At 51.2% G+C, this 20430-nt stretch overlaps 1 protein-coding gene across 1 annotated transcript in view; it reads right to left on the reverse strand.

Annotated features, from left to right (window-relative positions):
- Nucleotides 1–20430, reverse strand: part of NAPG (NSF attachment protein gamma) — a 307511-nt gene that overhangs the window by 59024 nt on the left and 228057 nt on the right. Inside the window, exon 10 of the mRNA XM_069613376.1 lies at nucleotides 734–813. Coding sequence (XP_069469477.1) covers nucleotides 734–813 — 80 coding nt within the window. The remainder of the gene's footprint in view (nucleotides 1–733; nucleotides 814–20430) is intronic.

The following is a 20430-nucleotide window of genomic DNA, read 5'->3' on the forward strand; positions in this document are numbered from 1 at the left end:
GGTAAACCATGTTCACCGGAAAGGGAAACAAAAAATGTTGTTTCTGAACCGGTCCAGGCACAAGGATCCAAAACTCTAGGTCGAAAACCACATTTCAAGGACCTAGGATACACGGTTTCTGAGACATTTCTACTGGAAGCACCGCTAGGAACTGCACCATGCCAGGGTGAGGCGGAACAGCGACCTACAGGATCATTCATTTTGAACAAGTGATGAGCGTTATCATGTCGGTCTACTTTTGCTAGTTACCTATATAAATCTAAATACCCACACATCAAATTACTTACAGTTGAAGTTCTGTTATTTGGTACACCATTGGAACACTCTATTAAAAAGTACTAGCCACTTCCAGTGATAATAGAGTTCTTCTTAATAAAATGCTGGATAAAAAAGTTTCAAACCCAGATGAAAGATTGCGAGTGGTACACAGTGTTCTTAAACAGAGCAGAGGGCCAAGGAGGTCTGATTTCCAGCCTTTCTGCTCGTTTTTTCAGCTGTCTGTTATTAACATTCAGTTATCCGGCACCGCTAAATCCACACTCTTACAAGATGACCAAGCATTTACTGTATTCAGTTTCCAAGGGGTTGATATTTTGTTTGAATTAAACTCTTCAAAAGGTCAGATAACTAAAAAAATAGTGGAGGATTGACTTTCACAGCAGAAAAAGACCAAATCATTTGTGGGAGTTACTTTAAGACAGTGTCGCTGTTGTGCGAATGTTTTTGTATTTACCCGTAGGATTCTCTGACACATTTCTCCGCCGCTACATAGTCATTCCTATGAAGGTGGACTAAAACTTGAGCAATAGTTTTCTGAAACACAAGAGGAATGAAGGTTAGCAAATGCATTTATTAAAAATCAAAGTGAAAAACATTAATTGAATACAAAAAATTATAGGGTCAGAATAGAGTGAATTGAGAACAAAGTATTTAGGATGCCAAGTTTGTACTTAACGTCACGCTCAAACATTGAACATAGCAAGCATACAGGAAATCACATAACTTACTCTTTTAGAAGATTCTCTAAAAAAAGAAAATTATGCATTATTTGAAACTGACAAAATAAACAGGCACTATGGAAAAAGGGTGAGCCATTTACATACAGCATTCTCTTGTGCTTGGATAGTGTGCACAACGCTTGCAGTATGGGCAATGTTGTAAATATTTTGTAGGTAAGTTTACAGTGACAATACTTTCGGAGTGGAAGTGGGTAAGACAATAGTATGTGAATGAAAGGGCATAGGGGTGCCAGAGACAGTGTAATGTTTATACATTATGGTAACTGTTGCATGTAACGCTGTGCATCTCCATTGTGGTGTGGAGGATGGTTAGGAGTGCTGGTGCCAGTGGTGCGTATGTGCATATTGGTAGTTGGTGATATGCTGACATGCATGGTTGCATTACAGTGTGGGGAATGTGTGCACCCACTGGAGCAATGCAGGTTTGACAGTGCATGAGGCACAGGGTGGTGATCTTTGGAAATTGGGTGTGGAGCCCATTGTCAACGTGCTACAGCACCACAAGTGAGTTGCAAAGCGTGTATTGTGCGTTCCATGGTTGTGGTGATAGTTGCAACATGCTACAGTATTCGGAGTGCGGCAGGAGATGGTGCAGTGAGAAGCTCTGTAGTGTGGCCACAGGGTGCAGTGTGTACGTAATGCGAGTATGGAAGTGGGTATGTTTGAAGTGCAGCTTATATGTGGGTTGGTTACTCTGCTGTATGCAGATTTATTTAAGTAGGCCCAATGTTGTGAAGCTGTTGTGCATAGGTTGCCCGTAACACAATACTTTGTGAATGGCAGTGCATAGGGGTGGTGCAGGCACTGGTATGATTGTGGATTCTGCTAAGTGTGACATGTTTTTGTGAATGGGTGTTTTATGGTGTGGGGGAGTTGGGTAGAGGTGCCGCTACGCATGTTACGTTTGTGCATAATGTTAGGTGCCCACATGGTCGCTTGCTTGGATGTATAGTGTTGTGGTGGGTGTGGAAAGGGCTGCACTGTTGTGCGCATGGCCAAAAGGTGTGCTGGGTGCGTCTTAGGATCTTTGTGGATGCTGCAATCGTGCATTCTTTAGCAGAAGTTTCTGGTGGAGGGGCTTTTCAATCAAATGGAACGAGTGCTTAACTGTAAATATGGAGTGGTGTATAGAAATGACAGTGTGCAATGTAGAGGTTTTGTATGGGATTGCTGCATGCATGTTTGAAAGTTTGACAGCACCCAATGGGGGAGTGCTGCAAAAATGACTGTGCAAAGGGAAGAAGTATTGTTTGTGCTTTACTGGGCCATGGCTCTCACTGTAGATGGGAAAGCGCTCGTGCCACATCCTGCCATTATGAGCAGGGTGGAAAGAGAAATGGAATTGTGGCAAATAGGCAATTAGGAGTTTAGGGTGTGGTTCTGGGGAAGGAACAAGTTACTTACCTGTAACTGTTGTTCTCCAGCATGGGTCTGGCATGGATTCACATGCTCATGAATATTCCCCGTCGTCAGGCTGGGAATCCTCGGTAAAGAAAAAACCAGTATCAGTTTTGTTTCTGATCTGTCTTTCGTAGTAATAACCAATCACTGGTCTCTGCGTCATACTGACCACAGCCAATGACTGCCCTCTACCTAAGCACCGCCTCTGGCAGCCATCTTCAGATTTGGAAGCACGTGAAGTGGAAGTATGACCAAGTGAAGAGCCGCAGAGGGGTAGGCGGGAGGGTTCGCATGTGAATCCATGCCAGACCCATGCTGGAGAACAACAGTTACAGGTAAATAACTTGTTCCTTCTCCAGCATGGGGTCTGGCATGGATTCACATGCTCATGAATAAAGAATACATAGCAGTACACACATGCACAACCACGGGAGGTGGCAAAGGCTCAACATTAAGCATTGCATCAAACTCAACATTAAGCATCTTACCTCCTCACCAGGCTCACCTCAGGCGAACAGGTTGCGCAGCACTGCTTGGCCGACCCTGGACTCCTCCCTGGAATCCCGATCGACGCAGTAGAACTTCGTGAAGGTGTGCGTCGACCTCCACGTAGCAGCCCTGCATATGTCCAGCAGGGGCACACCAGAAAGGAACGCCGTGGTAGCTGCGATCGCTCTGGTGGAATGGGCTCTCGGACGGCCAGGCAGCGGTCGGTTTGCCAACCGATGACAGTACATGATACAGCCGGAGAGCCATCTGGAAATGGAAGGCTTCGAGAGAGCCTTCCCCTGATTGACAGGTCCAAAGTTCACAAAGAGTTGTGACGTCTTCCGAAAACACTTCGTGCGGTCCACGTAGAACTTCAGCGCTCTAGCCACATCCAGCGAGTGCAAAGTCCTCTCAGCCGGCGACGAAGGCGACGGGAAGAATACAGGCAACACCAAGGGTTCGTTGAGGTGGAAGTCCGACGGTACCTTGGGCATGAAGGAGGGGTGCGTCCTGAGCACTACCCTCGTGTCGTGAAAAGTCAAGTACGGGGCCTTGCAGGAAAGGGCCTGGATCTCTCCCACCCGTCGTGCAGAGGTGATGGCCACAAGAAACGCTGTTTTCCACGACAGAAACTTCAACGGGGCCGAGTACAGAGGCTCGAACGGAGGTCCCATGAGCTTGGTCAGCACCACGTTGAGCTCCCACGCCGGGGCCGGAGCCTTCACCGGCGGGAACGATCTGAACAGTCCCTTCATGAACTCTTTCACCAGACGATGAGACCACAAGGACGTCCGCCCCGTGGTTCTGGTGTATCGGGAGATCGCAGCAAGATGAATCTTGATGGACGCGTGTGCCAGTCCAGCTTTGGCCAGCGTCAGCAGGTACGGCAGTACCTGGGGAGCCGTAATCCGTAGACGGTTAATCTTCTGTGCGTGGCACCAGACAGAGAACCTCTTCCATTTGTGTCCGTAGCATTTAAGAGTCGAGGACGCCCTGGCCTTTGCAAGAACCTCTCTGCAGTCGGCCGGTATGTCGTATCCTCCAAACTCTAGCGCTGCAGGAGCCAGGCCTGCAAGTTCAGCGATTTCGGGTCGTGGTGGAGGATGGCGCCTCCTTCCCTGGAGAGCAGATCCGCGTCCACCGGCAGCTTGATTGGCGGGGACGCTGACAAGTCCAGAAGGTCCGGGAACCATATCTGCCTCGGCCACGCAGGTGCGACGAGGATCATCCTGCACCGTGACCTCTTGAGCTGGTTGACAAGCCGTATCAGCAGTGGCAAAGGAGGGAACGCGTAGAGGAACAGGCCCTCCCAGGGGAACGAGAAAGCATCGCCCATGCTCCTCGCCTGGGGAAACCTGCTGGCAAACCTCCGGCACTTGGAGTTCGTCGCCGTCGCGAACAGGTCGATGGTGTGCCCCACCGTCGGAAGAGGCGATCCACTAGATCCTGCCGTAGTTCCCACTCGTGGCACGAGCGCAGCTCCCTGCTGAGTGAGTCGGCGATGGTGTTTTTTATCCCTGCCAGATGAAACGGCACCAGAAACATCCCTTGGGCGACTGCCCAATGCCACAGGTCCTGCGCCTCCTTGGACAGTGCTGGGGACCTGGTTCCGCCCTGTTTCCTGATGTAAAACATGGTGGTGGTGTTGTCGGTGAAGATCCTCACCACCTTGCCCTTGAGGGACGGAAGGAAGGACCTGAGGGCCCAAAACACTGCACGGAGCTCCAGGACGTTGATATGTAGGGATTTCTCCGTCGGGAGCCAAAGGCCTCTTGCGTGCAGATTTTCGGTGTGCGCTCCCCACCCTTCCAGGGAGGCATCCGTGGTCACTGTCTCCTGGTGGGCTGGGGTCTGGAAGTCCATGCCCGCCGTCAGATGCGCGCGGGTGCCCCACGACCGGATCGCTCGTCGGAAACTCTCGTCGAGTGTGATCCTTTCCTCGAAGCTGCCCGTCGTTTGGATCCAGCGCGCGTCCAGGAACTCCTGCAACGGGCGCATCCGGAGCCTGCACATGGGAATGAGGTAGATGCAGGAAGACATCATTCCGAGGAGGGACTTGATGGACCTCACCTTGGCCGCGTCGGCCACCAACATCCGCTGCACCTTGCCCAGGATGGTCCTGGTCCTCTCCTCCGACGGGGAGGCCAGAAGGGACACTGTGTTGAGCCTCGCTCCCAGAAACAGAGCGTCTTGCGCGGGCACCAGGTGGGATTTGGCGTAGTTCACGGAGAATCCCAGGTCCGTGAGAAGTTGGACGGTCCTTGCCGTGTGAACCACGGCGAGCTCCCTTGTCTTGGCTCGGATGAGCCAGTCGTCCAGGTAGGGGTAGACGTGGATCCCTTCGCGGCGCAGCTGAGCCGCCACCGGTGCGAGGCACTTGGTGAACACCATGGGTGCCGACCGTAGACCGAAGGGGAGGGCTTTGAACTGGTAATGACGCCCCTGGACCACAAACCTGAGGAATTTTCGGTGCCCCTTCAAGATGGGAATATGGAAGTAGGCATCGTCCAAATCCAACGACGACAGGAAGTCTCCTTCCTCCAGCTGACCCAGGACGTGCTGGAGGGTGACCATCCAGAACTTTTGCGCCTTGATGAACTTGTTCAGACGTCGCAGGTCCAGGATGGGGCGCCATCCCCCCGTCTTCTTCTTCACGAGGAAGTATCTCGAGTAGACTCCAGAGCCCCGACGCCTCTTTGGGACGAGTTCGATGGCGCCCTTCTTGAGCATCGCCTTCACCTCCAGGATAAGTTGAGGGACGTGAAATTCTTTCCTGGCCACGGGGGGGACGCGCGGACACTTTCTTTGAAACTCGAGCGCGTGGCCCCGGGCCAAGGAGTCCAGCACCCAACGGTCGGTGGAGATGGACTCCCACACGCTGACGAAGCTCGCCAACCGGCCTCCCACCGGGGTGCTTCGGTGGGGGCCCGACCCCCCGGCCGGTTCAATCCTTCTTCGACGAGGCTTTAGCGCCTTGTCCTTGGCGACGACGGCGGGGTCCGCCAGACTTGCCTCGTCCTCTGTAGGCCTCCTGAGACGACGAGCGGGCTGCTTGACGGTAGGAGGAGAAACCGCCGCCGGAACCTTTGGAGGCGCCCTTGCCTCCGCTGCTCCGAAAGGGCGTCCGTCGTTGTTGCAGAACTCCAAGGGCCCGGACCGTCTCGGTGTCCGCTTTAATGGCCTGAAGGGAATCGTCCACTGTTTTCCCAAACAGGTTGTTCCCATCGAAGGGCATGTCCAGGACTCTGGTCTGAACGTCTTGACGGAAGTCCGTAGCCTTGAGCCATCCACGCCGCCTAAGGCAAACGCCGTTGCCCAACTGGCGGAACCCAGTGTCGGCGATGTCCGTCGCAACGGTAATGGCGTGGCCCGAAGCCACCTCACCTTCCTGCAGGATCTCCAGGGCCTCTGCCCTCTTGTCGTCCGGCAAGAAGTCCAGCAGGGGAGCCAGTTTGTACCAGAGCTCCCTGTCGTATCGGGCCACGATAGCCAAGGCGTTGGCAGCTTTAATCGTCGTCGCTGCAGACGAGATGACTCTGCGTCCCATAGCGTCCAATTTCTTTCCCTCGCCGTCCGGTGGGGAAGTCGATGTGGAGGCCGCACCCCCCCCCGCTTTTTTCCTGGCCGCCGCGGAGACGACGGAGTCCGGGGTAGGCTGCGCCCAGAGGCACAGGGGGGCCGTGTCCGGGACCCGGTACTTTTTCTCGTACCGGTCTCTTCTAGCTGGCGTCGTGGAAGGGTTCTTGAGGAGGGTGAGGCCCTCATCCCAAATGTCGTCCAATAGAGGCACCGCGAGGACCGTCTTCCTCTTGGCCTCGCGCCGCTGATAAAGGAAACCTTCCTTCTCCTCAGGGCAGAGTTGGAAAAGCTCGGATGCCCTGGCGATCATAGAGTGGAACGATCCAATCTCGTCGGGCGGAGAAGCCCTGGTGGGAGGCGACGACGGTAAATCCTCGTCGTAAACCTCGTCGTCCGTACCCGTCGCTGCCGTGTCAGTCCCCGTATCATCCCCTCGGGTGGACGGGGAGGAGGGCTGGAAGGGGCGCGACGGCTGAAAAGGAGGTGGAGGGTGGATCCTTCTTCTCTTGGTAGGGGGAACACCAGAAGGTCCCGGTTCTGGGTCCCCCGACGGGAGAGGTTCCGTCGGCAACGGTAGTCTCGTCCTTATCTCTGAGCATAAGGACTGTATAGCCAACAAAATGGCCGCCGAGTTGTCTTGCGGCGCTGGCAGAGGGGAATCCGACGGGCGATCAGGGGCCCCGTCGGTACCCTCGACGATGTCGTCGTCCCCTGCGTCGGGATCCATCCCGACGGGCCGGTCTTCTTCCACGCCGAGGCCGTGGCTTAAGACCTCGACCAGCTCCTCCTCCAAGGTTGAGGCCGAATCTACGACGACGCCCTGCCCCCCCTTTTTCTTCCCCACGGGGGATTTCACGGGGGTCCTATCGATGGGCACAAAAGAGGACTCCCTCCGAGGTGGCAGGGAGACTCTGAGCCCTGAGGTCGCCACCACTGGTGTAGCCTCCACAGGCTGAGCCAGGGCCGCCACGACAGTTTCGATAGAGGGCTTGGCCGGATGGATTAAGGCCTTCACCACCTTAGGTGCGCTCACTGCCTTATCCTTGAGGGGGGGGACACTGCCTCGCTCCCCCTCCGCCTTCGAGCTCGACCGGGGCCTCTCCAGGAGCTTCGCTGGGTGCTCGGCCTTCCTCTTACCCGACCCAGAGCGTTGGCTCGTGGTTGATGGTGCCGGGGAGGGTGCGCCCTGCCTGGCGCCCGTAGAGCCCGACCGTTCGGCGCTCCCGGTGCCAGCGGACTCGCGGTGCTTGGCCTTATGTTGGACCCCCGTCGCCGGGGCGTCCTCAAAGGTCTTAGAAGACCGCTCGGAATTCTTCCTCTTCTTCTCGCCGGACGGGCTCTTCCCTTCTAGCCAGTTGGCGAGACGTTGATGGCGGTCCTTCATGGTCCGCTCCGACATGTTGCCGCAAAACGCACAGTTCTTCTCCACGTGCGTCTTGTCCTCATGTAGGCAGTAAAGACAAAAAGAGTGTTCGTCCTCCTTGAAGACGTTCTGCAGCTGGCATCCAGGGCAGACCCTGAACAGCTTTCCGGGCGTCGAGCTTCCCTTCTCCTGGGCCATGACCGGGCCTGAGAAACTTCTGGAGTCCTCCAAAAGCGTAGCTCGACGAAATCTTCACCCTTGAGGGGCGCAGACGAATCCGAAACGGGTCCCCGTTGATCGGATGGAGAGTCGGTGGAGCTTGAGGCTCTTTTGACCGAAAAAACGAAGTTTTTGAGAAAAAACGTGAAAAAATAGCACTAACGCTCGAGAGCAATAGCACGAGGATCCCAACACATGAACGTGCGGTAAAAATCTGAAGATGGCTGCCAGAGGCGGTGCTTAGGTAGAGGGCAGTCATTGGCTGTGGTCAGTATGACGCAGAGACCAGTGATTGGTTATTACTACAAAAGACAGATCAGAAAAGAAACTGATACTGGTTTTTTCTTTACCGAGGATTCCCAGCCTGACGACGGGGAATATTCATGAGCATGTGAATCCATGCCAGACCCCATGCTGGAGAAGGGGCGGTATCATTTCGTCCCAATACGGAGTCGTGAGGGTGGTCGAAATGGAGAGACGCACAGTGCTTATCATCGGTGATACCTTTGTGCGCCATCTGCACAAGTGTTTGCGCCATCTGCACAGGTGTTTTGTGCAAAGAGGCGTTGCTGGTAATTTCGGGTTGGAAGGTAGTGGACGCTTTCTGGGCCTGTCAGGGTGACTGCAGTTTCGGCGGGATGGTTCGCCTTTGCAGATATGTGGCGTCCGTCACGAACGTTGACTTTGTCACGATGCACTATGGAAGTCTACATTTGGGTTACATGTCGTATGGAAGATTAATCTGTCACCTGAAGCGGTTGCTGACCGCAGTGATGCATATTTTTCCTACTGCCAAGGTTGTTTTCTGATGCATAACACGAAGCGGAGTATGGTCCATGACGGTGTAATTTGTCCCCAGCCAGAGGTCGGAAGGTGTGCTATAAACAGAAGTATGCGTGAATTTATGCAGACTGCTGGCATGTTCTCCACCCACTATGAGATCATGAGGTTGCAAAATATGCAGTGGTTCCATAGAAATGGCATTTATTTCAGGGCCATTGGCAATGCTGTTTTCTTTTACACTGTGCAAGAAGCATTGACCAGAATGTGGTAAAAATGTGAGGAGAGGCAAACAGAAACGCATATAAAAAAAGAAAATACAAAAAAGGTTGCTCGCACGCACGCACGCACATCAAAAAAGAAAAGAAAAAAAAAACTTTTATACATCTACGATGGAACACCAAATCCCCTACCCAGGTTGATATTGTTTACCCGGCCACCCACCTCTCCCAAGAAAATGGCATTTTGTTGTCACCCATTTGCAATGCAGTTTTGTTTGCTCGTCTACAGGATGCAGTGAAGAGTTTACTGTAGTAATGTGAGCACAAGAAAACACAAAAGCTAATAACAACCGAAAAAGGTGTTTCTGTAGAAGCTTTTTTTTTTTTTTTTAAAAAACAGGCTCTTTTAAGAGCCGCCCCTTACCAGGTACTCCCCCCTTCCCTGGTTGCAAGTTTGCAAGTTATTCCTTCACACCCGCACGCAGCATGAAAGCCACATGCAGGTATTTTGCGGGTGGCGGCCACGGAAATGGAACTGTGGGGATTGTCCAATCATATGCTTAGGGTGTGCAGCAATAGAAAGAGGAACTCCTGATTCACTCGGGCCCGGCCCTCCACGTACTTGGGGACCTGCACGTACCACATTTGGAGCTTCTCACAATGCCGGCCTATGGAAATGGGACTGTAGCGATTGTTCTATTGTTCTATCAGGTGGTGCGTCACAGGAAAGCGCGTCAATAGGAAGAAGGACTCCTCCTGATTACTGGGGCATGGCCCTCGCGGTGCTTGGAGAAAGGCATGTGCCACATTCTGCGCTTCTCAGCATGCTGACCAATGGAAATGGGACTATGGCCTTTGGCTAATCAGGTGCTCAGGGTGTACGGCACAGGAAAGAGCACCAATAGGGAAAAGTAGTCCTCCTGCTTCACCGGGGCACGGTCCTCATGGTCATTGGGGAAAGGCACATGGCACATTTTGAGCTTCTATCCATGGCGGCCAATTGGAATGGGACTATGGCCTTAGGCCAATCAGGTGCTCTGGGTGTGTGTCACACAGGAAAAGGTGGCATTCACTTTTTCCATTACTTTGTGTACTGCGGTTGGAAAACACGGCAAGACGCACAGTTTTCGTAGTGGATGATGGCTTTGTGGACGATCTGTGTGTGTATGCCCTCCAAGAAGACTTGTCTGGCAATTTCGGTTTGGACGGAGTGGACGCTTTGTGGTGTAGTGTCGAAGCGTGCTGTTTCGGCGGACTGCTTGTAGAATGTCGATGCGTGGCCTCTTTGGCAAATGTACATGTTGTGATCGTGCACTTTGGAGCCTTCTTTTTGGGTTACATGCCTTGTTCCCAAGTGTTCTGTCAACTGAAGATTATGATGAAAGCAGCGCAGCGCATTTTTCGTACTGCCAAGGTGCTTTTCTCATGTATTAGTGTGGAAGTATTCCAATGATTCCCATCTCCAGCCAGAGGTCGGACGGGGTCTCATCAACAGAAGCATGTGTGATTTCTTGAGTGCTGCTGGGATAATCTCCTGTGAGAATGAGAACATTGGTTTGCGATACATACACATTTTCAAGGCAAATGGCATGTCTTTGTCGACCAGTGGCAATGAAATGTTTCACAATCTACACACTGCACTGAAGACCCTATTGTAAGAATGTGAGCAGACGTTGAAAACACACATTTACGTACGAAAACCGCTAAAAAAAGTGCTTCTAGGGAAGCACCTTTAAAAAAAAGAAATTAGAAAAAACATGGTTAGGCAGAATTGCAAGCAGCACCCTCTGGGACCACCACGTACCATTTGGACTACAGGTGTAAACAAAAACCAACCTATGGTTGCCTAGCTTAACATAACTGTCGAATTTCGTGTTTTTTTCCATTGAATTTCATATGTTTGGCTAATGCAACTTAACCATAACGTCCCTTTAACAATGTTTTTGTTAGTGAATATATATATTTTTATGCAGCTGTTTTATTTTGCAACACATGCAATCCTATTCACCATTTCTGATTCCAAATTCCAGTGCCAGAGAGTCCATCACCATGGTCATTGATTTAACTCACTCCCTTCACAAATAGTTGATGGCTCCACTTGTATACCACCACCCTGAAACACAAACACTTTCACTTCAACTGGCTGAGAATATGTAGAACGACCCTCAACGATACCATTGCAGATATTAATGTTTGACCATTCATCTTTGGAATCAACCACCTTTCTGACAACCTTAAGAAAATGTAAACACACTGTCTTTGTGCAGTCACACACATATTTCCTGTAACATATTAAACACGTTCACCCTGCATGTCAGGTCTACCCATCTTAGACATGCCCCTTTATTAGACATTCTCAAATCATATTAAACATATCTGAACCTGCAATAGAAAGCAGGGTGAGTGCGGGTCAGATATAGCTCTCCTCCAATCTTTACCACAAGACAATGCTGTACTTCCCATCTAAGTATAAATAACCAACTAGAGCAACTATTTAAGTCCTAGACTGTAGTCCAGTTTTCTTCATGGTTGTGGGATTAATCCCTTATGGGGAGAGGACCAGAGCATGATGCCAAGAAGCGTTTTAATTGGGGTGGGGGGTGGACAGACAAATGTAGCATCTGGCACACAAGGCCATGTTCAGCACTGATCCACCCTTTTGAATGCAACCAGCTAGAGAGGATCTGCCCATCTATACTGAAGCTGCAAAACACTTTATATTATTTAATGGGGTTTACAGTGTTAAATGGATTTAACACTTGAAAAACACTCTTGGGTCTTTAGGAGTTTGTGACCCAATGGAATATCCAAGAGCTTGTCTTGGCTCTAGGACCTCCAATTTGAAGACGGTGATAAAAACAAAATCAAGGGAGCGGCTATAACGTAAGGCTGCACTATTAAGGTTGGGTTCAGAATATTTATCCCTGCAGCCAGTGGGTGGTGATCACACTTATTTTTATTTGATATCTCCGCCCTTCGAATGTTTACTATACGTTTGTGTGAAATTGGGGATTTTGCAGATTGCTTTACCAGATTGTCTCATGAAAATGATAAATAAATAGGCATTTGCCATGAGAATCCTTGAATGTACATATACATGTATTTATTCTGTTGTGCATTTGTATGGCGCTTATACATCAAGAAATTGTGTTTGAAACCGCCCACAGGGTAATGGGGAGGGAACATGGGAACAAAGGCAAATACAATAAACTGATGAACAGAAAAGGGGCGGTCCTACCAGGCCTTGTGAGCATTCAGAACGTGCAAGTGCAGGGAAGGAGAGAAGGGACATGGAATGGGATAAGTGGTAGGAGTTCCACAGAGAGAAGTGCCTCGACAGAGGGAAGTGCCAAGGAGTCAGTTGTGTGCACATTAAGTGCCTGGCAGAGATTGTCTGGTACAGAGTGATCACCTGCCAATAATAAGTGCAGGCCTGTGAGAACACAAGCCAGTGGGTGCCCGAAGGCAAGTTCTGAATGGGCAGAAGGCCGGGACCCAGAAGGACACACAAGGACCCAGGCCACCAAACTCTGTGACTGTGCGGTATTAGCACAGAAGTGAGAGGGGGAAGAAAGGGGTGTAGAGGAGAGGCTTGAGGAGCATCTGGAATTTCAGGAGATCCGGCTCAAGAAGGAGAGGAAGGAGGAGGCTGTTCCAGAGGATGGAGCAAGCCAAGGAGAGAGATCTGCCACCAGCTCGCTGCTTAGAAAAGCGCCTGACACGCAGAGAGCTGGAGCCAGAGGAGCATAACGATCAAGAAGGAAGGGGGGGTGTGGCCAACTGCCATGCTGTGAGGACGCAATTCCTGCAGCTCCCGAGTGATCCGTCCTGATCCTGGCCATAGAAACTTGTATTCGTGGGTTCTGACGACCAGCAATAAAAACCCAGTGTGGTTAAAGCAGCGTGGAGCGAATTGCTGCAGAAAGTCTTGGCGCGGGAGTAAGAAATTCAAGGGAGCGCTGGATTGAGGACCCGGTACGGAGTCCCGAATCAGCAACAAAAATGCCCGCCAGCCGGAGCGCCAGTAAACAACGTAGTAAACCCTTGCAGGTCGCCGGGTTGTGAAACGCTGTGTGGGCGTGCCGCACAAACCTGCATCAACGAGGCTGAAGCACCCACCGGGATGCGAAGCACTTTCTAGGAAGATTTTCAGCCCAAACGTGTGCAGTGACCAGAGCAGGAGCACACGTGGGGCAATGAGCTGAGGGTGTGGAGGCAGGCACCATAGTGAATGGTGTCCATGCCTGATCAGAGGAGGAGCCGGATAAGATCTCCTGATCCCGAGGAGTCCTACAGAGCAGGTGCGCTGGAAGCTACGTGGGAATTGCAAGCCTCGTCCCAGCGAGGAGTGGGTCTCCATCCCACATCGGGAGACACATTGCAGCACTTTGCGGTCGGGCATGCCAGCCCGAGCTGTGCTGTGTATGACCAGCAGGAAAAGGCCCGAAGGTGAATACAGTCCCCCTGCCCCCGGATATTTATAATAAATATTTCCCATTATGGCAAGAACATCGGGGCAGCTCTGGAACGCTAGTCAGTTGCCGCCCGTGAGCTGCTGTAACGAGGGAGAAAGGTTCAGTTAAAATGCGATGGCCCAGTGAGTGTGTGTGAATCCCCCCTCACCTTGCATGTCAGGACTTTGTGCTCCGCTGTTGGCAGCGTCTGGGCAAATTGTGCAGTTCAGAAGTGCTGCAAGACATTGGAGAAGTGGCGGCCCGGCAGGAGCAGATAGCCTCCTCTCCCCCTCCTTCACACACAGCTAATACTTCATCACACCCAGGACAGCAAGACAGCACCTAGAAGCTGTGAAAGGTGCTACACAAAGTCTGTGGTATTTATAAGTGGACACCTATATGAAGTAAAGGGGCCCAACCAGTAAGTAGGGCACTTCCATAGATATAAACAGTAGAACTGAAACAAGGGATACAGGGCCAACAGCCCCGCAGTGAACAGTAGGCTATGTGTGGCACATCTGACACAAGCAACAGCTAAGGGCATAGCCATGTGAATCCTGGTTAGACTAATAAAGCGCATCAAGGATTTGTGTCCACAAATACACCACTGACGGTCCAGTAATACAAACACCCAGTGCACACCCAATAGCTCCCTGGGGCACCACCCATGTCGTCCAAAGCGCCAAGGCAGAAATCCAAACAGCCCACGCTGTATAACTTTGCGAAAACAGGGGGCACTACGACGCAGACCTCAACAGCCACACAGCTACCAACTGGTAACATGGAATGACCGGGAAACGATCAGCAGATCGTAGTGGCCATCGGTGACCTAAGCCACACTAGAATACAAAATGGATGCAATTAGCCTGGATGTTAACCTCTTGAGGCAAGCTGTGAGTGCGCTGTCAGACAGAACGGGGACATTGCAGAAACAGGTAGACACGAATACGATACAGCTCCAAGACTCCATGAAAATGGCATCAATAATGCAGCAGCAAATAAAGAACCTGGAGGGGAGAGTGGAAGATGTGGAGGGGAGAGCTCGGAGAGATTGTAGGCCTTCCTGAAGTAGGCCCAGGTTGTTCGACACAGGGCTTCACGGTAGAACGAGCACATACGTCCCTAGCTCGCAAACCTCTGCCAGGGGCACCGCTGCGTCCCATAATTATATCCCATTATAAAGAGTGCAAAAATTCTGAACTTTTTTTGGTCAGGGGGCACGATGCAGTGAGCTTCGGCAAAAATCACAGCATACCCAGACTACACCCTCCAGGTACAAAAATCCAGAATGCAATTTGCCTCCGCCAAGAGGAGACTCTGCGAGTCCACTCTGAAATATATGCTGGTGTATCCAGCAAGGCATCAAATAATACATAAAGGGCGTACTTTCTTCTTTGATACCGCGAGGACGCCCACAAGTAAATGGATTGAGGGTGTCTGCCACCGAGGACGGATGAGAAGTTGGATGAGACTGCTAAAAAGTAACCTATTGACTTCTGAATGGCCCGACGGGAGTCAGCATTGAATGGCGTGCAGACCCACATCAGAGCTACGACACTAGCTGATGCAAGAAATGTAGGCTCAGGATGTTAAAAGACAGGAGCTTACACTGCGCACCCCCTGTAAATACAGGGTTGGACGTAGTGAGGACAGCCCTCTACCGACAAACACAGTTGGTTTTGGATACTACTGGTTATGTATTTACCTGCTGCACAACCAACACCGAAGGCAGACAGGTTTGGTAGGTGCAGAAGTGAGAAGCAGGGATGCCCGAGCATGGGGAACAATGCTGGACCATTGTTGGCAAGTTATGGGAAGTTGAGGGTGGGAAGTTGAAGATGGGAGGAGCGGGGAAGTGGGTAGGGAAGTTGGGGTTTTGGCAAAATGTTTGGAGTTAGCTGCCACAGTCACAAGACATATTGCAGAGATAAGAAACAAATGCTTGCTGCTTAGAGAGAACCGAACCAATGGCAGGGGACCTTAGAGTGATTACATGGAACGTCAGGGGCTTGAATAACTACATCAAGAGGAACCGCATAATGAGCTATTTACGCCGCCAGTTAGTGGACGTTGCCCTCCTACAGGATACACATCTAATGCCAGAAAAAAACAATGGGCCTCATTACACGGTAGGCGGTGGACCAAGGTGCTATTAGCACCTTGGTCCATGCCGGTAAAATACCGGCACCGCCTGGGCGGAAAGGGGATTTACCGCCCCATTCCAAGGTTGGAGGGGCGGTAAATCCCCCTTCCGCCATTGCCCTTCCCCATTCCCATTTCTGCCCCATAGGGCTCTATGGGAATGGGGAAGGCGCTAATTACGGCACCGCAATTTTGCGGTGCCGTAATTAGCTCCGAGGTCCCTTAGCGGGTTGGATATTAACGCCTGCAAGAAGCAGGCGTTAAATCCTCCAACCCGCAAAGGGACCTCGTAGTACGGCGGTAAGGGTTAACGGTCACCGTTGCCATTAACAGTGACCGTTAACCCTTACCGCCGTCCGTGTAATGAGGCCCAATGTCCTTGCCTCTAAATGGAGAGGCAGCACGACAGGGCCGCCCTACTCAGCTTATGCTATAGGGGTACTCATATGGATTGCCCCGTCACTGCCCTTTCGTTTCATCCAAACGGTAACAGACAAACAGGGTAGGATGGCCCTGGTCCATGTCTTCTTGGAGAAACAGGAAATGTGCTTTGCCAATACATATGCCCCACACCACGACACAGGAGGGTTTTTCTGTGCTTTGTACCCCCAATTAGGCTCCTATAGGCACAGCACCATGATCTGGGGTGGGGATTTTAATTGTATGCGAGATCCTAGACTTGACAGGTCTGATTCTAAATACACGAATCCGGCCCCGCCAGCTAAAGCACTGTTAGGCAAGATTTTATGCAGTACCCTTTGGGTCCACTACAACAACCCTGACCTCCTGGCAATAGGAACCCAACCTTTGGTATATGTTTGTACTACACAGGATGGTCGCGTTTTGAGCAGCCAGGATTATCTCAAGTGGGGTCAATGTGAGCCGTAGGGGAGTTACACAGAGATTCACAGTGACAAGTATTCAAATAATCACTTACACACAAGGTTTCTTGATTAAACCATTATTAATGTATTTAACAATCAGTTAGAGTAAGGAACAAGTTACTTACCTGTAACTGTTGTTCTCCAGCATGGGTCTGGCATGGATTCACATGCTCATGAATATTCTCCGTCGTCAGGCTGGGAATCCTCGGTAAAGAAAAATCAGTATCAGTTTCGTTTCTGATCTGTCTTTCGTAGTAGTAACTAATCACTGATCTCTGCGTCATACTGACCACAGCCAATGACTGCCATCTCCCTAAGCCCCACCTCTGGCAGCCATCTTCAGATTTGGTAGCACGTGAAGTGGCAGTATGACCAAGTGAAGAGCCGCAGAGGGGAGGGTTCGCATGTGAATCCATGCCAGACCCATGCTGGAGAACAACAGTTACAGGTAAGTAACTTGTTCCTTCTCCAGCATGGGGTCTGGAATGGATTCACATGCTCATGAATAAAAGAATACATAGCAGTACACATATGCACAACCACGGGAGGTGGCAAAGGCTCAACATTAAGCATTACATCAAAACTCAACATTAAGCAATTCTTCCCTCCTCACCAGGCTCACCTTAGGAGAACAGGTTGCGCAGCACTGCTAGGCCGACCCTGGACTCCTACCTGGAATCCCGATCGACGCAGTCGAATTTCATGAAGGTGTGCGTCGACCTCCACGTAGCAGCCCTGCAGATGTCCAGCAAGGGCACACCAGATAGGAACGCCGTGGTAGCTGCAATCGCTCTGGTGGAATGGGCTCTCGGACGGCCAGGCAGCGGTCGGTTTGCCAACCGATGGCAGTACATGATACAGCCGGAGAGCCATCTGGAAATGGAAGCCTTCGAGAGAGCCTTCCCCTGATTGACAGGTCCAAAGTTCACAAAAAGTTGTGACGTCTTCCGAAAACACTTTGCGGTCCACGTAGAACTTCAGCGCTCTAGCCACATCCAGCAAGTGCAAAGTCCTTTCAGCCGGCGACGAAGACGACGGGAAGAAAACAGGCAACACCAAGGGTTTGTTGAGGTGGAAGTCCGACGGCACCTTGGGCATGAAGGAGGGGTGCGTCCTGAGCACTACACTCGTGTCGTGAAAAGTCAAGTACGGGGGCTTGCAGGAAAGGGCCTGGATCTCTCCCACCCGTCGTGCGGAGGTGATGGCCACAAGAAACACTGTTTTCCACGACAAGAACTTCAACGGCTTCAACTGCAGAGGCTCGAACGGAGGTCCCATGAGCTTGGTCAGCACCACGTTGAGCTCCCACGCCGGGGCCTTCACCGTCGGGAACGATCTGAACAGTCCCTTCATGAATTCTTTCACCAGACGATGAGACCACAAAGACGACCGTCCCGTGGTTCTGGTGTATCGGGAGATCGCAACAAGATGAATCTTGAAGGAAGCGTGCGCCAGTCCAGCCTTGGCCAGTGTCAGCAGGTACGGCAATACTTGGGGAGCCGTAATCCGTAGAGGGTTAATCTTCTGTGTGTGGCACCTGTCATGATCTCTGCTTCTAAAAGGTCAGGGTTTTCCCAACTCCCTTGGAAGCAGACCCATAACCCAGGTTCCGAGTGCCAACCAGTCCCAATTGGGACCTTTTGGACCCAGTCCTGGCGCCAGTGGCACCAGGCTCATAAATATGCCCAGTCCCAGCGCTGGAAGCGCCGGGCTCATAATGCTTGGGTGGACTTACCTGCAGCAGACCATGCTGCTTACTTGCCTGCCAGTTGAGCCTCTGATTCTCTTCTGTTTGGAACTACTTTTCCTGTTGGGTGGGGCAGGAGCCACTCCCTAGGTTCAGAACACTGGAACTCTTCTGGAAAGCAGGAACTCTTTTCTTACCTAGGCGTGGCTGTGGAAGGAGACACCTAAGCACTACAGGATGCTATTTAAACCACACCCGATGGATGAATCTTGCTTTGCGTTATTCTGCATCCTCTGCAGCAGAACGCTCATCGTGTCTTCTGCATCTGATCCTGGGCCTAAGGAAAAAGGCTTACCATCCTGAATCCAGTCTTCAGCAACACCTATAAAGACAAGAAAGAACAGGTTAGCATTACGGTCTTCAGTGACAGCGCTTCACTTACCTGGTCCATCAGCTGTCACCAACGCCTCGCGCTGCATTCCGGCATCTGAAAGACAAAAGCTTACCAACTCTTCGCACGCTCCGGAGGCCTTCGGCGCTGCATCCCGCATCTGAAAGACAAAACAAGGTGCGTTTAAAGACATTGGGGAACTTTAATACTCACGTGCCATTACTCCTTTCCACATCTAACCCAGTGGGTATTCCGGCACCCTGCAGCCGCTCCGAACTTGTACCTGCAAAATAAAAAGACAGTTAGAGCGCATCGTGAAGCAGGCAACAAGCGCTTACTTACGTGCTTCCAGGCGCTTCTATTCATCACACGGGCTCCATCTTCAACTCACTTCAGCCCGTCATCCGCCATCGCCGGAACCCTGCAAAACAAGAGACATCATTACTAAAGACTTTTAAAGACATTAGAATTACTCGAAACTTACCGTTCGTGCAGTAACCGACGGACAGCAGTCCTCTGAAGTCAAGAGGCCTGCTCCCCTTATCCATTGAAGAAACTGGTTACAGCATCCTGCCCCGAGGCAGATGGAGAGCACGGCGTTCACTTACCTAAGGTGAGAGCGTTAACCTTTGGGGTTCTACAGGAGAAGAGAAAGGGAAGAAGAGAGAGACATTCAATAACCCAGTTCATTAATCCCATATTTTCTATCTGCAGACATCTTACCCTTCGAGTAAGACATACAGTGCACAGAGGTCCAGCCCAAAGAGCCAGCCGTGTGTTACACATCGGCTTTGAAGATACGGTATACGCCCAGTCAAGACCGGCGCCTCTACGGGAATCAGGTGAGCGTTACAGAACGCAAAGCCTACCGCAAAACTCCCGTCCAGGCGCTCTGGAAACCTCGGATACCAACCAGCTAGCCCAGGTACTTGGGGAACTAAGGGCAGAAGTGCATGCAGCCCGTCAGGAAACGAACGCTCTAAGAAGGGAACTGATTATTTCCAAGGAGCGAACAGATGATCTCTCTAGACAATTGCTACAGTCACAAGCCGGACAGACCCTGTTACCCGCATCTGGGGGAAATCTTCCTTCTACATCCTCTATGAATCCAGTGCAGATCAACCTACCTGGGATGTACCTCTGGCTCCGCCCGAACGATTTTCTGGTGACCCAAAGAGGTTTGCAGTATTTATCAATCAGTGCCGGTTGCATTTCTTATGCCGGCCAGCAGCCTTTCCAACTGATCAAGCTAAAGTAGCTTTCGTGCTTTCGTACCTTAGTGGCAATGCGGCAGACTGGTCGATCCCTCTAGTAAATCAAGATGATCCGGTCCTCCATGATTTTCAAGCTTTTCAGCTCAGTATGGAAAAACTGTTTGCAAGACATTCACAGGGGCAGGCCTTGGACAATGAGCTTCTTTCGTTGCGACAAGGTAATCAAGACCTTTTGGCTTATATTGCGTCTTTCAACAGACTGATAGTGGAAACTCAATGGCCTGAGGACAAAAGGATTACGCTGTTTTATAGAGGTCTACGTGGAGAGCTCAAAGATGTGTTAGCCCAAGTAGTGAATCCCCCACAAGATTGTTCGGACTATATAGACTTAGTCGTTCAAATAGATCACAGACTGCAGAACAGGAAGGCCGATCGTTCCAAGTTTGATGCTCGAGTATTTTCCAAACCGCCAACTCCTTCCAAAGGAGTAGACTCCGGGGAACCCATGCAAATAGGGGGCCTGAAAGGTCCTCTAACACAAAAGGAGCGGGAAAGGAGAAAACAGTTGCAATTATGCCTCTATTGCG

The sequence above is a fragment of the Ambystoma mexicanum genome, chromosome 5p, assembly GCF_040938575.1.
Source record: "Ambystoma mexicanum isolate Mex_15411 chromosome 5p, UKY_AmexF1_1, whole genome shotgun sequence".
NCBI lineage: Eukaryota > Metazoa > Chordata > Amphibia > Caudata > Ambystomatidae > Ambystoma > Ambystoma mexicanum.